At 44.4% G+C, this 21054-nt stretch overlaps 1 protein-coding gene across 1 annotated transcript in view; it reads right to left on the bottom strand.

Moving 5' to 3' along the window:
* Nucleotides 1-418: 418 nt before the first annotated feature.
* The window catches only part of LOC144493110 (uncharacterized), a 191614-nt gene continuing 170978 nt past the window's right edge, over nucleotides 419-21054 (bottom strand). Inside the window, exons 9-16 of the mRNA XM_078212012.1 lie at nucleotides 20676-20760; nucleotides 20141-20216; nucleotides 17666-17734; nucleotides 14952-15082; nucleotides 14030-14180; nucleotides 12252-12325; nucleotides 3553-3623; nucleotides 419-761 (exon numbers count right to left, since the gene is read on the bottom strand). Of these exons, the coding sequence (XP_078068138.1) occupies nucleotides 419-761; nucleotides 3553-3623; nucleotides 12252-12325; nucleotides 14030-14180; nucleotides 14952-15082; nucleotides 17666-17734; nucleotides 20141-20216; nucleotides 20676-20760 (1000 nt within the window). The remainder of the gene's footprint in view (nucleotides 762-3552; nucleotides 3624-12251; nucleotides 12326-14029; nucleotides 14181-14951; nucleotides 15083-17665; nucleotides 17735-20140; nucleotides 20217-20675; nucleotides 20761-21054) is intronic.

Genomic DNA, 21054 nt, shown 5'->3' with positions numbered 1-21054 from the left:
GAAGACTCTGGACTTGTGTAAGTGATGCAGGACAAAGCTGTCATGCACACTCTCAGGGAATCATACTTAGACATGCATAATGTTCATGCGGTCATCACAGAAGATCTGTAAATTAAGGGAGGGAACCCTTTGTGATTGATAAAGGGGACTCCCTGATGCCACGGTGCTCTTAACGCCAAATGTCCCATTGATTGCCCCATAACCTGTGACAGTCCAGTGATGGATGCAAATCCTGTAGTCCTTTCATTCTAATGGGCCTGATTAAGGTTGAAGTTGGTGTAACCAGAGCCCAAGGCATACAGAGTATCCGTGACCTCGTGGATGCATTTGTGGGCTCATGACTGAGGTATCCCACAGTGGTCGTCAGTTAAGCCGTGAAATGAATTGGTCGCATAAATGTTCAGGGCTGCCATGACCTTCATGGCCACAGGGAGCGGGCCCTTCTCCTCTGAGTGGTGTGAGGCTTGCAGAAATGTGGCACAGGTGCTGCAATATCTCCTTGTTGAGGTAGAGTCTCCTGTGGCATTTGGTGTCCATCAACTGCATGAAGGACACTTGGGTCCTGTAAACCCTTAGTTGCCTCCTCCGATGCCTTCAAACCCCCTCTTCGGCCTTGAGCCTGCCCAGTGGCCACCTGGTCTCCTGGTGATGGGTCCTCCCAGGGTTGGGCACCTCTGAGCTGCTGGAGTCTATCCCCCTCCAGCGCTGTAATGTGAATGATCACCAATTCTACTGGCTCCATGCCGACACAAGTCGGTACTCTGGGAGGGATAAGAAAAAGAAAGACAGACACATTGGTGTCCTCCTGATCCTGGAAGTAGTTAAACCTACACTGTCTCTGGCAGCCAGTGCTAACTCATATGTCTGTTACCCATCGAACCTCAGTGCTTGACCAGCCATGGTCCCTACCCTCGCCCCTTCAGAGTCACCTATGGGCTCATACCTGGTCATTCCCTCCCTTAATACCCAAAGCACTGGAGTCTCCAGCAGGTAATGTCAATGGCTACCCATCCTTCATGTACTGGGTCAACTGAATGCCCATGTGAACATTGAGGGCTATTGGATCCCCCAGGACATTCAGGTGGTTGCAGCTGCAAGGCTCAACATATTCTCTCCCGATGCCTTGCACCCCACATTCATCCCTAGACAAAACTCCACTGCTTAAACTTGAAACTGTGGGCAGCTGACATTGGTGAGGGTTAAATGACAACGGCCTATTACTTGAATGAGTGAGATTCTGAGGAATGTTAGAGGGTACAAATAATCTCCAAGGCAGAGAAAGGCAACAATAATAATCACCGTTCATAACTAGGCTCTGTCATCCCATGATTTAATTGCTGTTATGCTTACCTGTGCTCCTGGGCAGCCACTGCATTATCTCTGAATAAATATGCAATGGCCCCTTGGTCCCCACCTGATTATTACAGTCCTGTCTTCTCTCTCACGGGCTCATCCAGGCAACCCCTTAGGCTGGCAACCTTCAGTCTCCTCACTTCCTTTCCCCCATATAATGAGCCCTGTTCCCCCAGCCAGCCAAAACCCCCAGGCCTTTGGCAACTGCTATCTGTGAGCTCATTCTCACTTCCTTGGCACACAAGCTGAAGATTCATTAGTGGTAGTGAAAAAGGTTTTCAGACAAGAAGCCTTCCTCTAAAATCTCTCAGGGCAGTCAGCAACTGTGTAAGTAACTAAAAGTCTTTTTATTCACTCTGGGCTGTGAGGTGCTTTGAAAACAGTCTGAAGAATAGCTTTGGGCTGTGAAGGGGTTTTAAGACAGACATACAGCAGGCTTCACGGCAACACACATCAACCACGACCCCGAGTTGAGACCCCCGACCTGCCACCCTCATTTCGCAACACAACCCCCTCAACACCAAGCCCACTTGAACAACCCCCCTCTACAGCTGACCAGCAGATACTTTCCCCCTGTGAACAGTGGTACAAAGTGCAAAATGGTGCTCATCCCCTTTGAGTTCACGGTGCCTGGTCTGCGTTTTTAAAAAGCAGCAGTGATTTGTGCCTGCGTGACATCATGTTGGTGGGTGGGACAATTCAATGAGGCTGGAACATCCTACTGATATAATGCATTCAAATCAGGGTTCTCACCCTTCCCGGGCATGAACCTGATTATGTCAATGGGAAGGACCCAGGAAGATCGCATTCGGAGTTCTTGCCAGTGAAATTTTGTTTTTCGCCTCTCGCGAGAGTTAGCAGCCACAATGGGATTTGCACCCATGGCAAATGGGCCTGGAGAATCTCAACCCAGTTTCCCAGTGAAATTAGATGTCTGATCTAAATTTCACACTAGATGGTTGGGTTTTCAGAGGCTCACAAGCACAACTTCTGTCACAATCAAGAGACTTTACTGTTTGAGCCTCCCAATTGCTGTCCAGTAAAGGAAATGCAAGTCCCGCTTCTTCATAAACTCCCTTTATTTTCTGATTCAACTCCACACACACATCCAACACCCAGTGCCACCTGTAACCTCTTTATATATCCCAGTGACTTCTATTAAATGATTAGTATCCAATTTAGGACTTAAGTGGAAGGTAACTGTTAACCCATTCCTAACATGTACATCACCCTGCCCTCCCCATCCTCTCCCTCTCCTACCAAGCCTACAATCCCAAGTCTGCCTCCCCTCCCTCTCTATTGTCTGTCCACCCTCAACCTCTGCTGTCCCTACAGTGATGTCTCCTGGTACTCCCACCTATCCCTTTTTCTCCCAGTTGATCCTTCCTCCTGGATCGGAAAACCAGCAGTAGAAAACTGTGTCCTGGCCAGCTGCACTGCTGTCTCAGGGACCTGGGTTCAATTCTGGCCTTGGGTGACTATCTGTATGGAGTTTGCACATTCTCTCTGTATCTGCGTGGGATTCCTCCTGGTGTTCTGGTTTCTTCCCACACTCCAACGATGTACGGGTTAGATTGAATGGCCATGCTAAATTGCCCCTTAGTGTCAGGAGGATTAGCATGTTAAATATGTGGGATTATGGGGATAAAGCCTGGTTGGGATTGTTGTCGGTGCAGGCTCGATGGGTCGAATGGCCTCCTTCTACACTGTAGGGATTCTATGATTCCCGCTGTGCCTTCTCCTGCTGGCTTTTTCCCGTGCAGCAGTCTAATCTGCCAATCAGGCTAGTTGTTGGGTAAGAAATGGAATAAAAATGATAATGAGATCCTGCCATTAATTGAGGTATGACCCCATCTTCCTACAATATCTGTGTTCCACTGCCATTTGCCTCCCCAACATTTTTCCTTGCTCCCTTCCCATAAATATCTGGACTGGCCCTCTGTTTCTGTATTCTTCAGTATCTCTGTACAGTATCTTCATGATCTGCTTTTGCACCTTCTGGGTTTTGTTACAATAATGTTAATCTAAAATATTGTGTACATGCTCTCAGTATTTTAATTATCTCAAGATAATACTCTGCACATTGTCTATCTTTATACTTTTGAGTATTCCAGTAGAATGGACACATGGTCTGTCCCTATACTGTTTAATATCTCAGTACAGCTGAATGTCTTAAAGATGCTAAAATGTAATTGGTACCTTTCTCTGTTTTTAGTCATCACGGTTTCTGCATTTCCAATGCATACGTTTGCCACTAGTATCAAGCCAGGCTGTGGACAAAAACAAAGTAATGCTGTGATATCAATTATAATTAATCTAATGATAAAGTACTCTTATGCAAATTAAGTTTGCTGCCTGACAGCTTTGATTTCCTGGGGCAGTATATTTTCAATCTAATGGCAAAGACCTTGGCGAACAAAGCACTTTCAGTGACAGAGCTCTTAGTGCGTCGGTAACATCACTGACCAATTAAGAAGGTAGCTTTACGTAAATCAAAAAACTGAATGACACCCATGTATAAATGCATGTATACTAAGCAGATAAATATGTAATAACATTACAGGATTAGTGAGCATGGCTGTCTATATGATGATCCATGTCAATGGAGTTCAATTCAGAGTTTTCATTGTATCCTATCACACTACTTCAGTATCTAGCCTGTTTTCCTCCCTGTGTAGCATTTGCTAGTTTTCAAATGCTCATTAAATAGGAATTGTCCATAGATCTCAGTTTAACCTGAGATTTTCTAACAAGAGAATATTACTTCGTTTCAATAAGATAATTTTTATAAAGTATAAAATTGCAATGCTGGCACAGTATAGGTATAGGTTACAGATCAGATTCCTATTGCAGTTGATTTTCCAATTGAGCTTCTGAATAGACATTAGCAAGAAGGCATTAATAACACCCACTGAATCATTCATTTGTTGATTCCATCTGATTTTGTGGATTAAAGTTAATTTACATAGTTTGGCAGGGGCATGTTTCTCAGCCTTTTGGCTAAGTCAAGCAACAGATCAAGCCTAAGATCAGGTGCAATGCCTTTTCTTGTCTGCTTGGATCTTGTAGGTCTCTCTTGTGGGGACCATGAATTAGATTCAACATGAATTTGGATTGGATTTTGGAGCAAGCGAGGAGATGGGTGAAGAAGGGCTTGCCTGGTTCACTCCGCTCATTGGCTTTGTAACTTTAAGAATAAAAAAGTAGTCCTTAAGAAACTTGACTTAGATGCTTAATTTTATAAGAGGTAGCTGCAAAATGTTAATAGTAATTAAAAAGCTCCAAGAATATCGAACATATACTTCAACTTTTGCAAAGCTTATTGGGTAATAAAGGTTCTTGGCAAAAAACAGTGATTTTGAAAAATAGATATGGAAGCAGAAAACCATGTTTGCAGCAAAGCAATGGAGCCAGGCAATACTCCAACTCATGTTTAATGGCTGAAGAAATAAAGGTGGTTCCAAATGAAGGGCAGTAGTGAGGAAGATGGTTGTTTGCTATTCAGATCCCACAGGACTGGAGAATATTACTGGCAAATAGCACAGCAAAGCAGCACTGCAAGTCTACTTTAGGTGACATGTGTACTACACTAGTGTGAACATTAAGAAATGTCCACTGATATTTCAAGAGTTATAAATATCTGTTAACAAGCAGGCACTTTTGGCTCCAGTACAAATCTGACCAGAAAGTTGGATGGGTTGTTAAATAGGAGGAAATCGGGCATCAAATGACCTCTGCTCATTTTCCCAAATGGTTACACCATATTATGCCCACTGATTTATTCCACATTGGCCTGAATAAAGCCTACAACATTTTGGCAGGAATATGGATAGCTAATTGTATAAAGTAATGTTAAGAGCATACTTGTGAGGCATTCATTGGATAATTACATCTGAAGTGCAGGATGCTGCATGCAGCAGTCCATGGATTCCCAAGATGCCTGCCCTTTTTGTGGTCTTGTGGAATCCATGGGCAATGCGCATATAGGTTGTTCTAGACTGCACCCCTTTTTAGTTATTAAAAAAATCTTTTGTTATAGTTTTGTTTGCACTTCAGCCCCACACTCCTGATCTACAGGCATCTGGAGCGGAAGGAGGAGGACCTCCTCATAAACCTGTTCCTGGGCCTGTCCAAATTTGCCATCAGCAGGTCCAAGCAGCGGGTGACTGAGAGTGTCATCCGACCTGACTGTTTGCTCCTCTACCATGTGGGTATATTCACATCAGGGTGTTTTATGTTTCATTTGTGATTTGTTTTTGTTGAAAGCAGATTCCCTCAAAGGGGCTGCCCCCTTTACTCTGCTCCTCAGCTTGTATAATTTAGTTCAATTGGTTGACTGAAAAAGAGTTGGATGATTACCTAAGCACATGAAAAGAGACATGGAGGGACACTGATAGTGGGAAGAGTTTGGACTTGCATATTTGTAATGTTCCACTTTGAGAATGAATCTAAAACCGGAGTAAAGATTGACATCTGGCTGTTCGAAATTTAACATGGATTGCCCTACAATCCAACATTCTCATGTTAGAGCAGGATATGTTGAACATCACGGCTGGAATTCTCAGATTTTGTTTGCCCTGCCCCCACTGTCAGCAAAAACAGAGAATTTGGCGCTCAGCCAAAACTCCATTCATTGCAGCGGAACCAGAGAATCCCAGCTGCGGGTGAGTTCAGTGAATTCAGGCCCACATAACAGAAATGGTGTATTTTAATTCTTAGTATGTGGGTTTCCTCTCTGCATTGATAGCTGCCGTAGTCAGCCTATCAATAGCTAATGCACTGAGAAGCTGGCCTCTGATTGCATGAGCTGGAAATCATGGCAAAATCAGGACATGAGAGAAGGCAACCCGACGGCAGAGTGAGATAGGCCACAGCCACAAGGTGGAGGAGAGGCCAAGGCAAGGGAACAGGTGCTGGGGGAAGTCCCTGGAGGAATGGATGATGGGAGCAGGCAATGAGATAGAGAGGAAGAGGGGGAGGTGGAAGAGAGGGGGAGGTGGAAGAGAGGGAGAGGCGGGTAAGGGAAGAGGTGGGAGGGTGAGAGAGGGAGAGCTGGGAGAGAGGGAGGCTGGAAGGTGGGAGCAAAGGAGAGAAGAGTGGGAGCAAAGGAAAGAGGGAGGGATGGGTGGGAGGGAGAGAATGAGGGAGGTTGGAGTGGGTGGGAGAGAAAAAGAGAGGGAGGGGTAGGTAGAGCAAAGGAGGGAGGGGGGGAGAGATGGATGGGAGAGAGGGAGGGATGGGAGAGAGGAAGGGAGAGAGGGGTGCGAGAGAGGAAGGGATGGCGGGGTGGGAGAGTGGATGGGAGAGAGGGAGGGTGGATGGGTAGGAGAGAGAGAGAGAGGTGGGGGAGAGGTAGAGGTGGGTAGGAGAGGGAGAGATGGGATAGATAGGGAGAGGTGGGAAGGAGAATTGGGTGAGGAGGAGGGACGAGTGGGTGTGGGTGGGAGGAGTGGTTGTAGGGTAAGGAGGGAGGGAAGGGTGGGTAGGAAAGAGGGAGAAGGTAGGAGGGAGAGAGAGAGGTGGGGGTTTGGAGAGAGAGAGTGAGCGGTGGCGCGGTGGGTAGGAGAGGGTCAGAGAGAGAGGGAGAGGTGGGGATTGGAAGAGGGTTGGAGAGAGAGTGGAAGAGGTGGGAGGGAGAGAGAGAGAGAGGTGGGATAGATAGAGAGAGGTGGGAGAGCGAATTGGGTGAGAGGGAGGGACAGGCGGGTTTGATGGGAGAGGTGGTTGTGTGGTAAAGAGGGAGGGAGGGCTGGGTAGGAGAGAGGGAGAGGGTAGGAGAAAGGGAGGGATGGGTGGGAGAGAGGGAAGGAATAGGGAGAGGGGGGATGGAAAAGTGAGAGAGGGGTGGGAAAGTGAGACAGTGAGAGAAGAGGTGGATGGAAGTAAAGGGGGAAGGGTGGGTGGAAAGAAGAAAGAAGGATGGGTGTGGGTGGGCGAGAGGCAGTTGGAAGGTAGGGAGGGAGGGAGGGAGGAAAGGAGGGATTTGATGGGAGAGAGGCAGAGGTGAGAGAATGAGATAGAGAGAGGAATGGAGGTTTGAGAGAGTGAGGGAGGGTAGGAGGGAGAGAGAGGGAAGAGAATGAGTACAGAGAGGGGACATGGGAGAGAGATAGAGAAAGAAGTGGGAAAGTAATGGAGGGGTGGATGGGTGGGCTAGAGAGAGAAAGGAATGGGTAGGAGATAAAGAGTGGGAGGTGGGAGAGAGTGTGCAAGTGGCAGAGGGAGTGGGATACAGAGAGTGAGAGGTGGGAGAGAGGGAAAGGTGGGAGGTTTAGGGGTGGGAGAGAGTTAGGGAGAGGTGGGAAGATGGTGGGAGATAGAGCGAGATGTGGGAGGATGGGTGTGAGAGGGAGAGGTGGGATGGTGGGTGGGAGAGAGACAGGTGGGATGGTGGGTTGGAGGTAGAGCTGTTGGGGTGAGAGAGAGAGTCAGGTGTGGGAATGTGTGGCAGAGATAGAGAGGGAAGAGTGGAAGAGTGGCTGGAAGAGTGAGGCAGTGGTGGGATAGGGAGAGAGGAGTGAGAGAGAAAGGTGGGGGAGGGGGAATAGAGAGAGGGGTGAGACAGCCCTGATTGTATGTGAAACAAAAGGGATGTATGTGTGTGTGTGTCCTCTGTGGCTGCACGTGCATAATTGCAATAGCAGAGGCCTGACAGATCTGTGAGAGAGGCCTTTGCTGTCAGGCCTTTGCTGCCGCAGTTGGCCTCAGCCCAAACCCGCTCCCGGCTATCGGGAGGGGCATGTGGCTGATCACCAACCCCACATCGCCCGGAAATATTGTCTCTACACCACCCCCCCTGCCGTCCAGACCGATTGTCCCCCCTCCCCCCATGATCTCCTGCAGAATGACAGTGGGGCCCCTCCTCCCTACCCAATCAGACCGCCCTGGCCTGGGCCTGCCCCTTCAGGCCCCATCCATTCAGGCCCCACCCCCTGGCACTGTCCGGTGGGCAATGTCAAGATGCCCAGTGTGCAGTGCCAGGCTGGCAATGCCCGAGGGGTAACCCACCCTTGTCTTCGACCTCACCGGGGGGCTTCAATGGCCTCCGGTTCTCCACATATTGTGTCAGGAAACCCTCCTGCACACACTGCACAAAAACTGCCCCATCCGAACTATTTGACCTACAAAGGTTCCAACCAATATTTGGAAAGTTTCTACGCCATTTTAAAAGTTAATCAGAAATCCCTGCTGAAATAATGATATCTTTTGAAACTCAGTCAATAATTAATAATATAATAATATCCCTTAGGGAGTAGAGTCATAGTGCAAAATTTTACCAGCTTGCCCTGCCCATTGATGGAGCGAGCCGGTAAAATCACATGAAGCAGAAATCAGAATCACGCCCAATTTCTCGGCTCTTGCAATCTTATGAGAGCCGGGGAGGCCGAGGGCAAGGGGGGGTGCCCTTGGGCAGTGCCGGCCTGGCAGTGCCCAGGAATTGGAATTGCGCATGTGCAGAATCAGAGGTCTGCGCATGTGCAATTGTTCCCTCTGCAGGCTGGCTGGCGAATTAAGCCCAGCCCAGTGCCTGCAGCAGCTCGAAATGGTCTTGCCCATATTTTCAATGTCTAAATCCATAAGTCCAAAAAAACAGATCAGGAACTCTTCCATTTTCATACTAGCTCGACACTTAGAATCATTCTCGTAAAATTCCACCCAGAGTCACACAGCACAGAAGAGGCCCTTCAGTCCATCGAGTCTGCACCAATAAAACACACTAAATCTACACATCCCACTTTCCAGCACTTGGGCAGTAGCCTTCAATGTTTTGACATTTCAAGTGCTCATCCACATACTTTTTAAAGGTTGTGAGGTTTCCCACCTCTACTACACTCCCAGGCAGTGCATTCCAGACTCCAACTACCTTCTGGGTAAAACATTTTTCCCCAGATCCCCTTCAAACCTCTTGCCACTCACCTTAAAAACCTGCCCTCTTGTTATCAACCCTTCAATGAAGGGGTGTAGCTACTTTCTATCCATTCCCCTCGTATTCTTATATACCTCAATCAGTTCCTCCCACCAGCCTTCTCTGCTCTAAAGAAAACCTGAGCCTATCCAGCCTATCATCATAGCTCAAATACTCCATCTCAGGCAACATCCTGATGAATCTCCTCTGCACCTTCTCCAATGCAATCACATTCTTCACATAGTGAGGCAACCAGAACTGCGAACAGTACTCCAGGTGTGGCCGAACCAAAGTTTTGTATAGCTCAAACTTAACTTTTTTTTTCTTATAATCTATGCCATGACCTATAAAGGCAAGTGCCCCGTATGCCTTCTTAACTATCCTATTAACCTGTCTTGCTGCCTTCAGGGATCTGTGAACAAGCACCCCAAGATCTCTCTGAGCTTTTTAGTGTCCTTCCATTCATTAAGTACTCCCTTGACTTATTACTCCTTCCAAAGTGCATCACCTCACACTTTACAGGGTTAAATCCCATGTGCCACTGATCTGCCCATCTGACCAACTTGGCTGTATCCTCCTGCAACCTAAGACCTTCTTCCTCACTATTAACTACCCTGCCAATTTCCCTGAATTCTGTACCGACATCCTCCTTCTCCCAAGTAAAGGCAGATCTGAAGTACTCGTTTAAACCCTGCCAATGACCTCCAGCTCCACACACAGATGTCCCCCTTGGTCCCTAATGGGCCCTCCTCTTTTCCTGGTTATCCTCTTCCCTTTAATATACTTATAGAATATCTTGGGATTCTCATGCCCATTCTTTGCTCTCCTAATTGCTTTCTTAAACAATTTCTATACTTATGCACTTTCTATACTCCACTAAGGCCTCCACCGATTTGCTCCCTTTGTACCTGCTAAAAGCCTCTTTTCCTTCTTATCAAGTTCTGACTATTCCTAGACATCCCTAGACTCTCCTAGACATCCAGGATTCTCTGGGCTTGTTGCTCCTACATTTCATCCCAAAGGGGACAGGTTGGCCCTGTACTCTCCGTGTCTACTTTGGCCAGAGCCTGCCTATTTTAATAAAATCTGCCTTCCCCCAATCCAAGACTGTTTTTTGCAGATAATCCTTTTCCTTTTCTATAACAAACTCTATTGTGTTGTGGTCGCTGTCACTGAAATCAATTAAAAGTATGTAATTTTTGCAACCCTCCCTCCTGCCCCCAGACCAGAATATATCAATATGTGCGTACAGTTATAGGTGTGTATAATCCATGTGGAACCTAGTTTGAAAACACAGACACAGATGGTATGAGGTTTTAAAACATGAATGGCTTTAATGTCTAAAAATAGGAGCGCTGAGTGGCTTTGGTACCTAAAAATAGGACTGCCTAAAACAGAGTGACCGCTAAAACAATCATGCTTGGCATGAAAAAAAAATATCATCATCAAAAAATGCTCTGGATCAGACCATTAGACTGCACAAATCAAATGAACAAATAGGGCTAAATAAATGGTATTATAATAGCCCATTCTCTGTCCCTGAGCAAAATATGTTTTAAACTCTGGTCTGAATTTTCTTGTAGGACGAAATCCTGAATATAAATATGGTAGCATGTGGTTTGTACATGCCTCCTGATCTGAGCTGACCCCATCACATTTTCCTAAGACAGAAGTTCCCACTGTTCTGAATGTCACTGATTTGGAAATGAAAGGTGGTACTATTGAAATGTAAAGAGTGGAAATTAGGTGGTGCTATATGATTTAAAGATCTCCATTTAAAGAGGACAGTGCACCCAAGAAGAGTAGGGCAATAGCAGGAGCTGACCAGGGCAGTGAGTGCCAGAATGATCAAGGAACAATACAGCACAGGAATAGGCCCTTCAGCCCACCACGTCTGTGCTGATACATAGTTTCTATCCCTCTATTCGCCTCCTGTCCATGTGTCTATCAAGATACACCTTAAATGTTGCTAATGTGCCTGCTTCCACCATCTCCACTGGCAGTGTGTTCCTGGCACCCACCACCTTCTGTGTGAAAAACTTCCCCGCATGTCACCCCTAAACTTACCACCTCTCACCTTAAACCTGTGCTCTCTTGTAGTCGACCTTCCACCCTGGGAAAAAGCCTCTGATTATCCACACTATTTATGCCTCTCATAATTTTGTAGACTTCTATCAGGTTGCCCCTCAGCCTCCGTCTTTCCAGCGAAGACAATCCGAGTTTATCCAACCTCTCCTCATACCTAAAATCCTCCAGACCAGGCAGCATCCTGTTAAATGTTCTTTGTACCCTCTCCAAAGCATCCCTGTCCTTCTGGTAGTGTGGCGACCAGATCGACCAACAACCCGAGTTCAATTCCAGTCTTGGGTGACTGTGTGGAGTTTGCATGTTCTCTCTGTGTCTGCATGGGATTCCTCCGGGTGCTCCAGTTTCCTCCCACAGTCCAAAGATGTGCAGGGTAGGTGGGTTGGCCATGCTAAATTGTCCCTTAGTGTCCCAAGATGTGTAGGTTAGTTGGATTAGTGTGGTAAATGTGTGAGGTTCCGGGGATAGGGTGGGGAAAAGGGCTTGCGTAAGGTACTCTGTCAAAGAGAGTCAGTAAGAAGTTTAACAACACCAGGTTAAAGTCCAACAGGTTTATTTGGTAGCAAAAGCCACACAAGCTTTCGAGGCTCTGAGCCCCTTCTTCAGGTGAGTGGGAATTCTGTTCACAAACAGAACTTATAAGACACAGACTCAATTTACATGAATAATGGTTGGAATGCGAATACTTACAACTAATCCAGTCTTTAAGAAACAAAACAATGGGAGTGGAGAGAGCATCAAGACAGGCTAAAAAGATGTGTATTGTCTCCAGAGAGTCAGTGCAGACTTGACAGGCCAAATTGTAGGGATTCTATGACACCAATTCATCTTATCAGATGTATTGTAGATCCAACAACATACATAGAAATAGAGGGCACTTCAGTAATAAAATCAAGCTGTGACTCACCACTGAGAGCATACACGCAGTGGAGGCATTGGGAGAAAAGTACAGTCCGTGGCCATAGATCCCATCACTAAAATCTATAACAGAAAATCTATGAGATCTACTGCATCAACAGATATCCACATATTAAAACATAGGAAAAAAATAGGCCATTAATCCTCATTGTCTATCCCCCATTCTATTTGATCATGATTTAGCTTATTACCAATGGCTACTGATATTGGATTTGATTTGATTTATTATTGTCACATGTATTAGTATACAGTGAAAAGTATTGTTTCTTGTGCGCTATACAGACAAAGCATACCGTTCATAGAGAAGGAAAGGAGAGAATGTAGTGTTACAGTCTTAGCTAGAGTGTAGAGAGAGATCACCTTAGCGCGAGGTAGGCCCATTCAAATGTCTGATGGCAGCAGGGAAGAAGCTGTTCTTGAGTTGGTTGGTATGTGACCTCAGACTTTTGTATCTTTTTCCCGATGGAAGGAGGTGGAAAAGAGTATGTCCAGGGTGCGTGGGATCCTTAATTATGCTAGCTGCTTTTCTGAGGCAGCAGGAAGTGTAGACGGAGTCAATGGATGGAAAGTTGTTTTGCGTGATGGACTGGTCTACATTCTCGACCTTTTGGAGTTTCTTGCAGTCTTGAGCAGAACAGGAGCCTTATCAAGCTGTGATACAACCAGAAAGAATGCTTTCTATGGTGCATCTGTAAAAGTTGGTGAGAGTGGTAGCGGACGTGCCAAATTTCTTCTGAGAAAGTAGAGGCATTGCTGGGCTTCCTTAACTATAGTGTTGGCACGGAGGGACCAGGACGGGTTGTTGGTGATCTGGACACCTAGAAACTTGAAGCTCTTGACCATTTCTACTTTGTCTCCATTGATGTAGACAGGGGCATGTCCTCCACTACACTTCCTGAAGTCGATGACTATCTCCTTTGTTTTGTTGACATAGAAGGAGAGATTATTGTTGTCGTACCAGTTCACCACATGCTCAGATAACATTCCTTTAATTTAAGGTTCAGTGCTGTCCATATGTTTTTTGATTTGATTTATTATTGTCACATGTATCAACATACAGTGAAAAGTATTGTTTCTTGCACGCTATACACACAAAACATACTGCTCATAGAGAAGGAAATGAGAGAGTGCAAAATGTAGTGTTACAGTCATAACTAGGGTGTAGAGAAAGATCAACTTAATGCAAGGTAAGTCCATTCAAAGGTCTGACAGCAGCAGGGAAGAAGCTGTTCTTGAGTCGGTTGATATGTGGCCTCAGACTTTTGTATCTTTTTCCCGACGGAAGAAGGTGGATGAGAGAATGTCCGGGGTGCGTGGGATCCTGAATTATGCTGGCTGCTTTGCCGAGGTAGCGGGAAATGTAGACAGAGTCAATGGATGGAAGGCTGCTTTGCGTGATGGATTGGGCTACATTCATGACCTTTTGTAGTTCCTTGCGGTCTTGGGCAGAGCAGGAGCCATACCAAGCTGTGATACAACCAGAAAGAATGCTTTCTAAAGTGCATCTGTAAAAGTTGGTGAGAGTCGTAGCTGACATGCCAAATTTCGTTAGTCTTCTGAGAAAGTAGAGGTGTTGGTGGGCTTTCTTAACTGTAGTGTCGGCATGGGGGGACCAGGACAGGTTGTTGGTGATCTGGACACCTAAAAACTTGAAGCTCTCAACTTTTTCGAGGATGCTCGCTGAACCAGTGAATGGAAATGTTCTTTTACCTGTAACATGTTGCCCTCAGCCCTCAAATGTCCAATTTCAAACTCTCTTATACCAACCTTCCTCAGAGAAACCGTTCTCTATTATATGTTGGAGTTGCTCTGCACAGTCCAGACCCCCACAGTAATACATGATGGTTGTATACATGGGCTCCAGCATACTGTTCATGCAACATTTAACCATTTCCCGACTATCCTCAGGTAGGTTTGCCTATAATGAAGAATGAGGCATAAATTAGGTCCACATAAATTATTCTTCAAGACAAAAAATTAAATTTGTTTTTTCTCATAGGTCAGGGACTAGACACATCAGATGGTGTGATATAAGCCACACCAAACTAGAATATCCCACCTTCAATCCATGCTAGCTGTGAGTTAGTTGAGCTCAGCCACAGTAGTACTGGGACACAGGCCTCAGGAGTACGTTCCTTGACCGAGTAGGTGATACTGATTAGTAATCAGTGATTCTCTACTGGAGAATACATATGCATATGTGGATGATAGGTAAGGATGCCCTTTGATTAGGAAGGAGAAAATCACCCATTGCTGGAAAGTATATATAGCCTCGGGACACTCTTTGTCAATGCCCACACATGGTCCATTTAGTTATGTTCAACTGGGTCCCTGGCTAGCTTTTTCAGGTGGATGAAGCAGATCCTATGGCACTACTCCAAAGAAGAACAAAAGAGAAATAAGTATTGGTGTCCTGGCCAATATTTATCTCTCGATCAACATCACAAAAATGATTAACTGGCCATTATATTGCTGTTTGTGAGAGCTTGCTGTGGTAAATTGGCTGCCACCTTTCTTAGATTACAACAGTGACTACAGTTCAATACTTCATTGTATGTAAAGTGCTTTGGTATACCCTGTGATCATGAAAATTGATTTGGTCGAGGTACTGCGAAAGATCATTTTCATGGAATGTCAGCAGTTTCAGGGGAGAATGGAAGAAATTGACGGGAGAGCTCCTACATTGTACCTTTAGGACAGATGTCACTTCAAACTGGATGTTTTTCAATCTTGATTCTTTCTCCATGGTTTTCATAAACTGTTGCTCAATCTGCTTGAACTCTTCAGCACCTGAGTTCCATTGCACTGGGCTTTCACCTGCTGCAGGGACATACAGTAAATATAACTAACTTAGATTATTGAGTATTTTTTGAGTTTTGTATTGAGTAATTTAATTCACTAGCTAATGGCTTTCAATTATAATGAGATTGTGAAAGTCCAAGCTATCCACAAACAACATGATGTAGAATGTGGGTTCTGTTTTGCAATATGGGACTAGTTATTCAGATACTATGTCCTGAGGGTCAGATTTGACAGATTGGAGTTAGAACCTGGATGCAAAAGTCCTACCTATACCTCCAACAGATACAAGTTTTGATGGCAGGGGTAAGAGGCAGGGCATGATTCACACTGGCGAGAAACCTGAACTTTGGCTGTTCCACATGCTTTAACCCACAGTGTGGCAGCCATGAATTTATGGAGTAGATGAAAACTCCCTTGAAGGGTCGATAAGGTCTGTTTAAGCGTCATAATCTGAAGCTTTTAAAAAATATCCCCTGCTCTTTAAACTAGGGGGAAAGAGCAGGCTTAAGTTGTCAGAGTTAAAAAATGTCTTCTGGATTGCTTTGACAGGCTATCTGGTGTAGGTTAGAAAAAAAGCATTAGCATCTATTGATATATTCAATAGAGTTCTTTATTGATATTTTCCAAGGGCTACTATTACTGTTTGGTTATTATGTCATTATGAATGCTTGGACAAATTTCAAAAGCTACTGTTTTCTCAGTGGGGTTTCTAAATTCAAAGTTTGAATGACAGTCTAAAGAGACTATTAAATGATTAACTGTCATTATGGGGTCTGAATAGAAGTTTGTTTTCATTAGAGGTTAAACACTTGAGATTTAAAAGCTTCTGGTTTCATGAATCGGATTTTTTTCATTATCAAGTGCATATGAGTGAAAGCTGTATTAGTTTGTTAGAAATGTATTATTTTCATCTCCACATAACTCCTGAGGTCTTCCCATGGTGAGTATTGGGTGAGTGGCTATGGAAGAGGCAAGGGGTGTGGTTGGGGTGATGAATTGGCATGGAGGGGCCATTGGGACATGATAGGATGGATAGGGGGCAGATAGAGTCCTTTAAACTGAGGTGGGTCTGCCAAATTGGAACATTTCCTGACTTGAGCTGCCTGCTTTCGTAGCAAATCTGGCCCTTATACTTAACTATCACACTATGCTTTAGTTAACTCTCAGCAAGGGAGCGGCTTATATAAATATTTGCTATCATTATGCCTTGATAAGATATTGTTGTACAGCCACTGAACTTGTATAAAAGGAATGCTTCAGCTGGAGGGAGTGGCTTTAGGTAACAAACTTTCAAAGGAATCTTTAATTGGGTGTCTATAGAACTGAGGTAAGTAAATCCGAAGAAACCCAAATAAATATAAAGTAGCAATATTGTGAAAGTCAAATTGAGGGGTGGACATCTTATTACAAATTCTCTCTTTTTGAAAACATGTGTACAAAATGTGTGAATTTTATGAAGTTAACAAAATACATTTCAAATGACCATTTGACCCTCCTCTTGATGACAATGCAAGAGATATATATAAAAGGCTGAAATTTCCGGAAGGCTTGAAAAGTTAGACAAAAGGTACCAAATGTATTCACATGCCATTCTGCCATTGATATGCCTTTGTCAGATGCACACCTCCTGATTAGAGCCATCAGTGGAATTGGTTACAATCCAGAAGAAGCATGCTCAATGTATTTTCAAGGAAACCAGTAAATACTAGACAGAAATGCAACTTATTGTAATAGTGACATCTTCTCAGCCACTGTAATCAATGCCAGCTTTAGAATCTGGGCCACTGCTTCTGACCTTTGCACTTTTGTTCCCCTGCAGTTCATTGTCTTCATGTGCTTGGTATTCAGTGATAAACATTTTGCTGATTATTTCTTTTTCATGTTCTATTTTTATATTTGGAACTTTGAAAGAAGCAAATGCAGGCCCAATAATTTAAAAAATACTCAGTTTAATATATTGAGTGATTCAAATATATGTAACAAGTGTACAAGCCAAATAGTAGAGATGTTGTGAAGTTAGGTGTAGGTGTTTGGCAGTGAACAGCATCAAGAGCTTTGCATCAGTGAGAAAAATTCATGACAAACTCCAACTTTTATACTGGAATGGATACAATTGTAGTATTGTAGGAGACAAACTAAATTGAGACAGAAAAACAAATGAAGGTCAGAGAAGAAAGAGAAAAGCACAGATGGTGGAGACAGAGAGAAGAAGACGAGGAGATATTTGCTTTATTCTATACCTACCCTCGTAACTGTGCCCTGACTTTACCTTCTATGTATCTAGCTCAGGCATACATGTGAATTGACTCCACTTTCTTGGCATTTACTTCCCTGCTGTGGGTATGTCTTATTTATCTACCTCATGCATACCTGAACTAAACTTTGCTTCCTGTGTATGTGTCCCCACACTGTGTCACACATGTAAATGTCATGTGTCCAAGTCTCTATCCTACCTCATTTGCTTCCTATGTGCAAGGCCTTCTACGTACTGGTCTTCTGACCCCACCTCCTGTGCAACTGCTTCTCAATCCCACCTCCTGTGCACCTGCCTCTCAATCCCACCTCGTGTGTACCTGCCTCTCAATCCCACTTAATGTGTACCTGTGTTTCTGCAATTCATATCCAAAACCTCAATGTTTTTCTTCAGTTTATAATCCAAGAACTTCTTTTCTAGAACAGCAAAAGATGAATTGTTTCAATCTGCAACAATCTTAAGAGTTAACAGTCATCAGTACAAAATTATTTAAATCACACCTGTGTCTATTATTATCACATTACTTCTGTTCATTTTCTCTTACACTTATATATGCTTATATGCTCAGTTGAAGGCTGATGTATAAGATATAGGGGTAAATTTTCTGGTTCTGCCTGCTGTGGGAATCGTTGTGGACTGGATGGAGAATTTAATGGACCATTTAACAGTCCACTGACCTTGGGCAGGAATTTCTGTTCCGGGGGTTCCAGTGGAGCTCCGGTGGGTTCGACCAGAAAATCCTGCCCATAGGGTGAAATCTTATAGTCCTGTCATGGTGGGGGCAAGGCCAGGAACTTAAAATGCAGCGAGCCATTGACTTCGGTGGGACAATAAGATCCTGCCAGTATAAAATTCTGGTCATAGATTTTTTGTTCACTTTAAAAAAGAAAATCATTACCCTAGTTGCAATGTACATTGTAGATTAGAATGCCTCTGAATCCAAATAAATCCTAGCTCTGGTATGCAGTTAGGTTATCCCAATCCCAAATTGCCAATTTAATAGTGGTTTGAATTCAAATCACCTGCAGGTTTGAGTCTTGCAGCTCATATCCATATAAACAGTAAGCAAATGTTATTGTATAATGCATTAAAGAATAATATGCACAAGTCCCTGCAGATCTAAACACGGCAAGCTTAGTACTATCATTGTAACTGGTCATAGGATCATAGAGGATCATAGAATCCTACAGTGCAGAAGGTGGCCATTTGGCCCATCGAGTCTGCACCGACCACAATCCCACCCAGGCCCTATCCCCGTAATCCCATGCATTTACCCTTGCTTGTCCCCCTGACACTAAGGGGTAATTTAGCATGGCCAATCCATCTAATCCGCACATCTTTGGACTGTGGGAGGAAACCGGAGCACCCGAAGGAAACCCACGTGGGCACGGGGAGAACGTGCAAACTCCACACAGACAGTGACCTAAGCTGGGAATCGAACCCAGGTCCCTGGCACTGTGAGGCAGCAGTGCTAACCACTGTGCCGTCCCTCAAGGGAACCATTCCACTTTTGGTATGAGAAGGAGATATAGTTACGAAACTAAAGTTTAATGACTTTAAAGAGGCCCATGAGGTGGACCTTTTAGAATTGAGCTCCCTGAGAATGATGGTGGAAAAACTTTGCACCTCTTTCGCGACACACGGGTCCCCGGAGGTGCTGGTTTTTGATAATGGACCATCGTTTACCAGCCAGGAATTCTCCTATTTCATTAAGTCGAATAGAATTCGACACATTAGAAAGATGGCATATCATCCTAACAGACTGGCAGAAAGAGCGGTCCAGACCTCGAAAACAGGCTTAAAGAAGCAGCCTGCAGCCTTTTTGGACACCAAACTTTCCAGATTTCTGTTTGATTACCGAACAACAGTCCCATGCGACTACCAGAATAGTGCCAGCCAATTTGTTCATGGGCAGATGACTTCACACCAGGTTGAGCCTGATATTCCTGAACTTAGGGGGGAGGGTGAAAAGGCATCAAGAAGCCCAGTACCAAGTCCACAAGACCCAGCCATGAGAGATACCTAAAGGCGGGGGATAAAGTCTTAATAAAATATCATGGAAATGGCCCTGAATGGTTACCAGGCACGGTTGATTCGAAGACAGGACCAGTATCTTATAAAGTCCGCATAGGGGATGCCATCCTGAGAAAACGCCTGGACCATTTCAGAGATTGAATTCTCAGAACATCCAGGAACCAACAATGCCCTGTGCATCGGGAGCCTCCGAGAAAACCTCCAAGACCTGCTGGCTCCCATTCTCTGTCTCCTGTCAGAGGAACCTCTGGGCCTGAAATTGCCATGGTGGACTTAGCCGCATTTATAACTTTGCTGCCCGAAGAAGGGAGTGAACTTGCGCTTCGGTGTTATAAGCGAAAGAGATGAGCACTGATTCACTCCACCTCACCTTTATCTGACACCGAGTTGAGGAACCAGACCTGGCGCTTAAATGCCTCAAGAGGTGCTCCAAGCGAACGAACTGCCGAGGTTCCTTGGGCCTAGGAGGAAGGATGTAATGACTTTAACAAGGCCCACGAGGTGAACCTCTTAGAATATGAGCTCCCTCATTAAGGCAGCAATGAGTTGGCCTACCAGGGAGCCCTGCCTGTGTATATAACGTGGAGTGTCAGGGTTACTGGCACTCCAGGTTTATACTCGGTTTAGGAAATATATATCGGAATGTTACTGACAATGTAAATAAATCTAAGTTTGGTGAAGTGATATCAGTCTCTGAGGAGTTATTTCAAAATGGACTTTCAACCACTAACTTGCCTTTTTCAAAGTGCCAATTCACTTCAAATAAGAATAAAGTAAGCAAAACGCACCCATTTGCAAATTATTCTTGCGTGCTTTCTCCAAATCACTGATCAATGTCTTAATCTGTTTCTTCTGTGAGGTCACCTATACAAAAGAATAAACATATATAAATAATTTCAATGGGCAAATAATTGGCAAATTAAGTTCAACATAGATAAAGGTGAGGTTATACATTTTGAAAGGAAGATTAGGGAAGTCACATTATTTGGCAGTTGCAAGTCAGAAAAAAGTTAAAATGTTTTGTATTTAGGGAAAAATAAGAAAAAAAATCAGCTGGAGTTGGCCTCCTAGTTATCAAGTGACCCCCTTACTGGTGTGGACATCAAGGAGGATCCTTGGGCTATGATTTGATGGTTGTCACAAATCATCTAGAATCATAAATGAATGATGATCACTTGAGCAGTTCATTCTGAAGGAACTGTTCCTCAGCATGAGTCACTATTATAAGGAAAGGAAACAAATCTGGAAAAAACTTTCCATTGTTGCACCAATTTGCAGGTTTCTTCTAATGGACGACTTGGGCTGCTGGCATATGAATCATACCTGAGTTCTTAAGGCTTTGATCTCATGCAACAGTCTGGTCGTGAAAACAGCTTGAGCCTGATAAGCATATAGTGATTTGTCTCTCCTATGGAAAAACACAATGTGGCGTGAAAGGTAGAAATGCAGACTATATGATACAGTTACAACAGAGCAAATACAAACAGTCATAACAAATTGTTAGGCTGATCAGGCTATAAATCAGGTTTATAAATCTCAAAACAGCTTGCGCTTTCCCGCTATCCTATTTAAACATGTACAGAATTCAGTGATGAAGATGTTCATGTAGAATTACAAAGAAATTGCACCATAACAGTTCATTCAATCCAACTGGTCTAAAATTTGTTCTACATGGGTCTCCTCCCACCCTACCTAATCTAAC

Source organism: Mustelus asterias, chromosome 4, assembly GCF_964213995.1.
Source record: "Mustelus asterias chromosome 4, sMusAst1.hap1.1, whole genome shotgun sequence".
Taxonomy (NCBI): Eukaryota; Metazoa; Chordata; class Chondrichthyes; order Carcharhiniformes; family Triakidae; genus Mustelus; species Mustelus asterias.
Note: the sequence above shows the minus strand (reverse complement) of the source record. Positions and strands in the feature narration are given on the sequence as shown.